Here is a 10,024-nt window from a genome sequence, read left to right as displayed (position 1 = left end):
TCTCTATGAAGTCATTCTTACACACAGCATTCGGTAAGCACAACAAAAAGGATAAATTTATGTATAAGGAGGGTGGAGTACATCACCCGAAAACTTTTAGGAGAGATTGACATGCCAACTTTATGGGTATGAGTAAAGTTCCTGGAACAAAAATCAATTGAATATTGAGGGATAAGGGTTGAAAATTCAACTTTTAATGGACGTCATTTTTTAAAAGTCTCACAAAAACTTTTTCCATTTAAAACTCAATCATTTGATGACCCGTTGATTCCCGTGTACGTTAATCGCCATGAAAATGCTCTACAACCAGCATAAAAATTGCGTCAACTTTTCCACTCGATTTTTAATTACCATTCATGTAAATCCAACATTTCAAACAGAGACAAAAAAAATTGCAAAAAATAGTCGTTTTAACAAGTCACTTCAGCGCATTTATGTTTCAGAGATGAGTAATGGATTAATAAGTCAGTTCTCTGACGTACAAAACATTGAAGAACATTGTAATACATCAAAAAATACTGTAAAACACTGACTTGAAATCAAATTGAACAAAACGTTTAAAAAACATTGAAAAACATTGGAAAACGTCGAAAAACGCTAAAAAACATTGTTTTTGATGGCAACCTGTTAACGGTTACGACAAATTCAAATTTTGTTCACGAAACGCTTTAAAAACATTGAAGAACACTATAAATCACTGAAAAACACTGTGGAACACTGTGTTCAATGTTCTTGGTTATAAAAATAAAAAATTGTTGATTTATGCTCCAGACTTGATGGCCAGCCGAACAAAGTGCATCATTAAGCTACCATTTTGAAACAAGCTTAAAAAATATGGAAAAAATATGCATTTCAGGTGTCCTGCTATTTTACAAATTGGACTGGAATGAATAATGAAACGACAAAGCTGTACATATCCTTTTTGAATACAGATAATTACTTTTTTTTATTCCAATGTTTTTTTTATCATTTCTTTACACTTATGATTGTAAATATTTTGTTTTTTTTTTCTTTTATTTGAAATTAAAAATGAGAAAATTTCCAGCATTTTACTTAAGAATTATGTTGCTTATAAAAAATAATAATAATAATAATGGTTTTTTTTATATTTTTATATGGCTCACAATCGCAATAAGTAGCTCATCGTATCGTTAATACAAACTTTTGTGTTTTATTGATTGAATGAAAAATAAACATTTTATTTCCATGTTTTTAAACAATCTCATTTCTTCCTCTTCATTCATTCTCGTATATAAATATGTATAACTTTCTAATCAATTTTTTGAGTTTGCGAAAGGAATTAAATTGCACGAAGAAATAAAGTTGATAATAATATTGCATGAACTGAGCGGAAGAATTCAAAGTATTGTAGCATAAATGGAAAGGGCAGGAAGAAATGATAAGGAAATTAATAATGGAAAGGAGTGAGATAGAGAGAGAGTTGGAATGAGGAAGAAAATAATGCCTTACCACTTCTGTTGCCTTTTCTTTCCTTTTTTTGTGTTTTGTTTTTAGCGCATTTTCTCATGGATGGGATGCTGTGATTTTGTACAATATTTATCTGTCTATTGGTATGTGAAATTTCCTTATCGGGGATTTCCTTATGATACGGTAGCTCAATAACTAACAGAGTGAATTATTTGATTTTATCGCTGAGTATTAAGGAACTGTTTTTATTCTTGGGGTAGTCAAAGTACATGTAAAATATATTATGGATATTAATTTTAAATTTTTGCATACGTAGTATGATGTCGTGGTAAATCTTGGATATATGTAGAGCTATATAAAGAGGAATGAGTCAATGGTAGTGATAAGTCCCTGCTACAAAATGGTTTAGATTATAAATCTCTTGCTTTTGGAAATGGGTTTGATTCTCATCAAATATTGATTTCTAAAACAATCCGGATGATACATTACATCAAGAATGTAGCATTGAGTCAACTCCTCATTCAATCTGGCTTCATTCTGACCCAATCTGAGTGTGCTTTTCTGATATTACAAAGAGTTAGGAATGAGTTGGTCCAGATATATTTTCTTACTTTGATTTGTGTTAGAATCTGAGACACGACACTTAACAGCAGTCGACTCGGATTTTGTTTAGAATAGCCCATTCTAGTCGGTTCTACTCCATCCAAATTCGAGCTTGAAGTGCTTTTCTTAGCAGTCAATTGCATTTAGAATGCTTTTAATTTGACAAAGATTTGGAAGCTAACGATAATACTATGCAACCCTAGTAATCAAACTTAAAAAGTTAGTTTTAGCAAAGCTTAAAGCTAAACAAAATTTAAGTATTCTAGGTTGGAACTTGCTTAAAATCAGAGTTCAAGGTCGACTCAGAAGTTGAATGGAAAAGAAGATTTTTATAGATTTTTACAGACTTCTTATAGCCTGATTGATAATTCGAAGTTGACTCGAACTTTATATGGAAAAGTCAATTCGATTTTATATAAAACTCGAGTAGACTACAAGTTCTGGAGTAAAAGAACATAAATTTAGAGAAAATGCGCTAAAATCAATCCGTAAGAAAACGGAAACCTTGATAAATTTAAGTTAAATTCTAAAAGTATACAGACGTAAAACTTTAAATTTTTATATATATAGTTATATTTTTAATATATAGAATGCATAAAATGCAAAATTCTTCATTATTGAATGTTTAATGAAATTGAAACTTTTTCTGTATAAAAAATATTGAGTTTGTATGTCTGAAGGAAAATTTTATTCTCTCTTCCTTGTTTTCTTTTTTTTTTTTTGTGTGTATATTCCAAGTATATTCTTTAATTTTCCCTTACTTTCTTTTCATTGTTTGTTCAAAATTGTTTTACCATGCATTGTTCTGACGATGATGATAGAGATAGAGAGCAGTGTGTTTGGTTGGTGATGATGGTTGTTTAATGAAATCTCTGACATTAGACTTTTGTAACGTTTTTTTAGTTCATACAGTATAGAGAGAGTGTGTGGTATAAAGTGTCTTTTGTGCCTTTTCACTTCCATCCATATACATATACTTATTTATTTCCATATTTGTACAAATGAATTTAATGCCTTTTAAGTGTCTTATGAAGCTTGAGTTTATACAGTTTATTGAATTTCATCTCACATCGATGACATTCAAGCTTTTTTGGTTTATGACGCCAGATATTGTGCAATAGAAGCGATTCCTTTGAGTAGTATGAATTGGCATCTATTGATTTATTACGGCATAGATAGCAACACTTCTTTTTTGTCACAAGCTTTAACATGTGTTTATCACGAAGGTTGTTGATGTTGTTTATTGAATTTTTGCAATCATTCTCCTTACCATGATGATCGACCCGTGATGATTGATTATTATTATTCAAGGGTTCTTGTTCCGGACCAATATCCTTTTCAATCTTTTTTGGTTTAAGTTGCTTACGATTCTTACGTGTCTCGTTAGATTGACTATCATCGACTATATTCATCTTTGAACGATTTTTTGGATCCATAATCACTGTAATTTCCTTATTATTCCTTAAGAATGCCGGTAACGTAAAATCATTATTGATGGGTTTCTTCTCATCACTCTTACAATATTCATAATCATTTTCATTATTGTTGTCTTCATATTCCTTCTTAATTTTCACTAGAGGCAATTGCTGTTGTTGTTGCTGAAGATAGCTATACTTTTCATTCTCCATTGAGGATAGGATTGTTAATGAATTACGATACATTCCTTCAAATATCTCATTAATTTCACAAATCGCCTTTAATCTCTCACCATCAGACATCATACTAGCATTGAGATTCTGTAAGAACATCTGATGTTGTTGCTTTAAGAATGTTAGTTGTTTGGTAAGAAGCTCATTAACATTTTCTTTATCATTCGAGGAAGAACTTTTGCGACGTCTTTTAATTGAATTTGATATTAATTCAAGAGTCGCGGGAGGCGAATGGTCAATTGGAGACATCGCCTTGAATTTCTTCTTTAATTCTTGCTGTTGACCAATTGTTCCATTGATAACACGATTGTTTGTTATATTGTTATTCTGGTTGCTGCTGTTGTTATTGCATGATACCGAATTAACGCCTTTTATCTTATTCTGTGGTTGAATGATGCTTTTTGTAAGGTTTTCACCTCCCGCGTTATGAAAATCCTGAGCGACAGAGGCAGTATTTCGGCTTAATGCTTGCATTTGCAACTGACTAAAAGTGGTTGAAGTTGAAAATAAGAGAAAGAATTAAAAAAAAGTTTTGTTAGTAAAATAATATACAGCATAAAGTTATAATTGCATATCCCATTACCGAGCATAATCTAATTCAAGATCTTCGCTATCATCAGCTTCAAAGTAAGCAAACAAGCGCTCTGCGCCAGACTTTCTTTTAGCTTGCGTCCCCGATGACGTATTAGTAAATGTTAATGTATTAGTTGTTGATTGTTGATTATTCCTTATAACATTCTGATTTGATGAAGTATTATTAATATTATTACTTGTGCGCCAATTATTCGTATTTAAATGGTGATTTATTTGTTCGACAATATTAGTATTAACATTAGATGTTGTATAGATTGTTGAAACACCATTACTTAATGACGAATTTAATGTGCTACCGATGGGTGGAAGTATAAAAGTTAAAGGAGTAGGGGAAAGAAGAGAAGATGAGATTAATTAAATGAGATAATGGGGGAAGGAAGAAGACATTGAGAAAATGTCAATATTAAAATTTTACGTGTCTTCTCATCACAGAATCTTATTAATTTAATATAAAATAAAGTCTGTACACCATTTGCTCACCCGAAAACATGATTTGATGATGTTGTATGAATATTTGGCACAAAAGTATTTGTTAATGTTCGCAATACATTTCCTGTACTTGCTATATTAGTTGGATTAACACTAGTTGATGATGCAGGTTGATTTATGGATTGATTAGTTACGACAGTCTGGACTGTCGTATGGTTGTTAGTAGTATTGTTAACTCGGGTAGTAGTACGGGTTTCATTTTGGCTTTTGGTAAGCATTAGTTATGGGAAAAATTTGTTAGTTATTTATCTACTTAGTCTACATGCTTAATTAATTCTTTTGAAATAACTTACTGTGTATCAATTTGATGCTGTGTTAATTGTGCCTGATCATCAGCAAAGAAGCTGCATTTATTGCACGCCTTTTTGTTGTGAACTTTCAATATGTGTGTTGTCAGCCTTTCAGATCGTGCCGCTTTATAATCGCATAATAGGCAAACAAAAGGCTTTGTATGTGTGTTGAGGTGACGCTTTAATCCCCAGTTATCAGCTCCTGACCATGGACAATAACAGCACATGAATCTTTTCTCTCCTTTTGGTTTTTGTGATTTTCCCTGGACAGATTTCTCATTTTTTATATTAATTCCAATTGGCTGATTATTTACTGCATTATTATTATTAGTATTCTGTTGCTGATTGTTTGCATTATTAGTATTATTTTGAATAACTTGTTCAATACTATGATGTTGGGCATTAGCATTTGTGGTCTGATGTTGAGAAAATGTTGGTATGTTGATTGTTGTTGTAGCAATTGGCTGTGTTTCCGCCGTTTGTTGCTGATTATAAAAAAAGTTGTTGCTCTTGTTATTATTATTATTGCTGTTGTTATTGTTATTTGAATTAACGATTTGTTTTGACGACGGTGGATATCTTCTTGTTTTATTAATATCATAATCCATTTCACGATGCATACGCAGGAAATGTTTCTTAACATGATCAGCTCGATTAAACTGCTTTAGACATGCATAACAATGAAAGGGTTTCTCCTCCTTATGAATATTTTCATGACGTGTAAATAGATCACGTCTATCAGTCGAATATGGACACACTGAACAACTATATCGTTTCTGTATTTGCTGGACCTCACTCTTAATATTTGCCGTTACTGATGATGTATTAATGACAATTGCTTCACTTGCTATTGGTTCCTGTTTTGTCTTAATCTTAAATAATTTTTGTGTATATGCATTAGTATTCTTATTCGAATTCCAGAGTGATTCCTCTTGTTGTGAATGATTTTGTTGTGTTGTTGGCTGTTGAGTCCATTGTTGACGCTCCTCGCCATTTGTTTGTGGCGTTTGTTTAGTCACTGTATTTGTTGTTACAGGAAAAACTGCAGGTGGAGGAAATCCATTGTGCATTAATGCCGCTAATCCAAATGCAGTCGATAAATGATCTTCTGATTTGAAATTACTTGATGCATCTGTCTGGATTACACTTTCATATTCTAATTGTGCCAAATTTCTATCAGACACTAATGTTGTGAATGAACGTTCACCTTCAGGAGGCGCTGATGGCGTTTGTGCTAATTGTGCAACCTGAGCATTATTGATAGGATATAGTCCATGTGCCGACTCATCTCCATACAATTTACGGGTTATCTCTTTCTACAAATAAGACAAATAAATTCAAATTAATATCAAGTATATATGTGATGTATATCCATATGATATTTACAAACATATCCTCATAGGATTCTACACCCGTTGAAGTTGCTGATGTTGTCCCAGGTTGTTGTTGAGACGATGTAGGTACTAACGTTGTCATTCTCTTTATCCTATTCCTTATTTTATGTCTATGGCAAATCTATTGCCTCACTTGCATTAAAGAATTTATGTAAATCTAAAATTACACAAAATAAAAAGAGGAAATCAAATAAAATGCGGCAATAAAATCAGCGGTGCAATAATATGTGTAGGAACTGAAAGATTTATAGCTGCGCGTGCGTCAAATTTTAAAGGACAATTTTAAAAATGGACATTTTTCCATACATCATCGCAGGAAATGATTTCTTGTCTCATTATAGGAACAACATTGATTTAATATTTTTAACAAGCACTTATTTTGATTTAATTTAATTAATCATGTCGATGCAGGACTAATTTATGATAATATATATTAAATCCTTTCTGATTAAGGAACAGAATCACTTACACATTATTTATATCTTTTATATTCCTTATTAATAATTATTTTCACATTATGTCTTAATTCAATTTGTTCAGTTTGTGTCTCTGAATATTCATTTTGAATGCTTAGTAATGTCTTGGTATGATAATAAGTTTTTAATTATGATCCTTATGCCATTTTGCAATTAAGCATTAATCGATTTTTTTTCCTCAAAAAAACTTTGATTTCACATTTTACAATAGAATTTCTATTTCGTTTCCATCACCGAAAATTCAGTTCCTCTATATCTATAAATTTCTCATAATTCTCCATTTCACACATAATTCACATATTTTTTTTTATATTCACATTATGCACCGATATATTAAAGGTTTTTTTCTCCGTGTGCTATTCAAAAGAAAAGAATGCAAAAAAAAATTTTTGTATTTTTTTACCGTGCATTTAAAAAAACCACTCGAACTCCCTTCCTTCACACATCCCTCACTCAAAGTGAAATCGCCTGCCGCCTGCCACCGAATAGCTTGGGCTTTTTTTTTTTCCTTCACTCACGACAGTCGCCACCAAACAATACTCTCTCTCTTTCTTCATACGCGTTTGTGTGAATGGAAAATTCGAAAATTTGTGGGTGTATAGGATGTGCACATCCCTCTTTTTTTTATAATGTCTGCGTCGTCAAACAAGTAAGGATGAGTGAGATGGTAGTGTGTGTGCGAAACAGACAAAAATATTTATTTTTTTTTTTATTTTATTTTCCTCTTCATTCTTAAAAAAAGACATAGAAGTAATACGAAAACTACAAGGCAATTTAGTTTTTATTCGTGAAGGAAGAAGAAACATGAGAAAGGAAAGGAAAAAAAAAATATTTTTATGCTCGTTTAAAATTTTATGTTTCTATGTTAATGTATTGGGGTAGAATAATCCCTCTATTGCAATCAATTAATTTTCTTAAAGCTTCATTATTCAATTTTCGTGTATACAACGATACAAATTTAAATAGAAAATTTTTGATCTGCGCATATCTCAATTATGTGTATAGATATATATACACATTTAAAAGAGAATTTACAGTCCTTCAAATGATTTTCGCATTGAATCAATAGATTGCTAATCATGTATTGATACTTTATATTGACATAGACGCGTGGATTTTATATACGCTTCCTACATCGTTCTGCATTATTTACTCCCCCCGCTTATATCTTCATTGACAGGCTTATGAACCTTATAACTAATTGTCTCTTTTTACTCGACAACAAATCAATTTTTGCATTGCTTACTTTGTTTAGAATTTTGGACAATCAAAATTTGAACTTTGAATAATAAAATTTTGAACCTGCCATATTTGGATAAAATATTGCATTTAATCCTTTATTTACTGTTTTAAACTTTATCCAAAAGTTTATTTCATATGTTGAGAGTGGCAGCAAGCAGGTAATCATGATTTGTCCTTGATATTCAATGAAATAGAGTTGAAATTTGTTGAAAAAGTTTCAATGTTTACATTCATGTAAATAAATTCAAATTTCTACCCTTATTTAAAAAGCAATTTAAGAGGACGTTCAGGAATGATATCCATCACAAATTGTATTTTTAGACGCAATCCACCCTCTGTCATAAAACATACTTCATTACAAATTTATGTTTATGGAATGTCAATGCTGAAGACCCCCTTCCTTAAATATTGAACAAAACGACTGAATGTGCCCTCAGCGATTCCATTTTTAGCAAACGGCAATCATGTACAGCAACAACAAAAAAAGATATGAATGCATTCCCCCCTCATAATCGTAACAAGAATGAAGACTACCATCCATCTATTAAACCCATGCATGCATATACAGACAATAAGTAGCTCTTCACAAATTGGTAAATAAAAAGAAATGTTTAAAAAGACAGAAGAAAAAAAAAATTGGGATACAAGGCGAAGGCGAAATACCCAACAGCCAATTTTTTTGTGTGATCTTTTTTTTGTTGTATCCATCAAAAAAAAACCCGTTTGCCTCATCTATCTACCTTGCCGACCCACGGACAAAAGCGAATGAATAATACGAATGAGTGAAGAGTAAAGAAAACACATTCACAAAATAAAATATCAATCCGCATTGTTTCTTCTACCCTTCTCTCAACAACACAAAGATCTCAACCCACCGAGAGTTGAGTCGTCGTTGAGATACATGTGTACAGTTTTGGAATTTCATGGAAACGAAAAATAAAAAGAAAGAAGAAAAATAAAAATAAAGTGATTTTTTTTCGTCATTCTCCTTCATGTGTGCCTGTATGTATGTATGTCTATACAGAAAAAAAAACCGACCGTCATGATATGTGAGAACAGAATGTTCTTTCAGCCCATTGCACCCCCTATTAAGAAACGACAGAAACGAGTTTTTTTTTTCGTTCTGTGTTGAAAAATGTTTTTAAACCCACATTGTAGAACTCCTACTATACTTTATAGTAATAATATTCTTATGTCTCATAATTGTTGTTTTCTTTTCCTCTTCTTTTAATAACAAGTTTCTTAACATCCTTTCTAAAAATAAAATGTATGTGGTGTTATATGCGTTACGTCGGGTGAGCGGGCGAATATATAAAAACCAATATCATGGTGTATATACTCAAAAAAAATATATATTTCTCAAGGCCAAGCGACATCATTTAAAGTTATGTTCGATTTAAAGAAATAAAGGTTTGAGGTAACAAAAAATAATGTGTGTAGTCTGTCTGAATGCAAAAATATATAAAAATGTAATAAATGGAGAAGGCTGAACAAATGTGGGTTGTGGGTGGCAAAAAAAAATCTTTTCTTTCTGATTCTATTTTGATCTGTTCGTTGAACGTGGGTTCGAGGTTAAATAATAATAAAATAATAAAGTTAATTAAACTCACCAAAAAATATAAAAAATAAAATTAAAATAAAAAATTTAAAATTAAGAAAAAATTAAACGCAAGGAGTCAAAAACCAACTATATGGTAGAAGAGATTCTTTATAACTAAAGAAAAAAAAACAAACAACTTATGAAAGATGCAAGACTTTTGGATGTATTGGCATTTCGAACTGGTCGTCGACAACTGTATTAGGACGATTATGCTGCAATGTATACATATCTACTCATAATTCATCTTTTATCCTGCTTA

At 31.4% G+C, this 10,024-nt stretch overlaps 1 protein-coding gene across 4 annotated transcripts; it reads right to left on the bottom strand.

Moving 5' to 3' along the window:
• Window positions 1-2,696: 2,696 nt before the first annotated feature.
• Window positions 2,697-9,866, bottom strand: chn (zinc finger transcriptional factor charlatan). Of its 4 annotated transcripts, none has more exons than XM_070634340.1 (6): window positions 9,776-9,866; window positions 6,440-6,604; window positions 5,057-6,369; window positions 4,755-4,967; window positions 4,264-4,566; window positions 2,697-4,164 (listed from the first exon to the last, which is right to left on the bottom strand). In XM_070634340.1, the coding sequence occupies exons 2-6, from the start codon at window positions 6,527-6,529 to the stop codon at window positions 3,039-3,041; spliced, it is 3,045 nt and encodes a 1,014-aa protein (XP_070490441.1). In that variant the 5' UTR covers window positions 6,530-6,604; window positions 9,776-9,866; the 3' UTR covers window positions 2,697-3,038. The 4 variants fall into 4 exon arrangements, with proteins under 4 accessions (XP_070490441.1, XP_070490442.1, XP_070490440.1 ...); XM_070634341.1 differs by lacking the exon at window positions 9,776-9,866 and adding an exon at window positions 7,327-7,585; XM_070634339.1 differs by lacking the exon at window positions 9,776-9,866 and adding an exon at window positions 6,917-7,584.
• Window positions 9,867-10,024: the final 158 nt, after the last annotated feature.

This window comes from Chironomus tepperi, unplaced genomic scaffold, assembly GCF_022539635.2.
Source record: "Chironomus tepperi strain 1889 unplaced genomic scaffold, CSIRO-AGI_Ctep_v1 contig_85, whole genome shotgun sequence".
Taxonomy (NCBI): Eukaryota; Metazoa; Arthropoda; class Insecta; order Diptera; family Chironomidae; genus Chironomus; species Chironomus tepperi.
The sequence above is the reverse complement of the archived record's forward strand: the minus strand, read 5'-3'. Positions and strand labels throughout refer to the sequence as shown.

Excerpts from the sequence above, each read along its gene's own strand:
- chn (XM_070634340.1), bottom strand. The coding sequence starts at position 6,529 with ATGACAACGTTAGTACCTACATCGTCTCAACAACAACCTGGGACAACA. Across the intron at positions 6,370-6,439 it reads AATCCTATGAGGATATGTTT|AAAGAGATAACCCGTAAATT; the intron begins GTAAATATCATA and ends TCTTATTTGTAG. Across the intron at positions 4,165-4,263 it reads CTTGAATTAGATTATGCTCG|TCAGTTGCAAATGCAAGCAT; the intron begins GTAATGGGATAT and ends AACCACTTTTAG.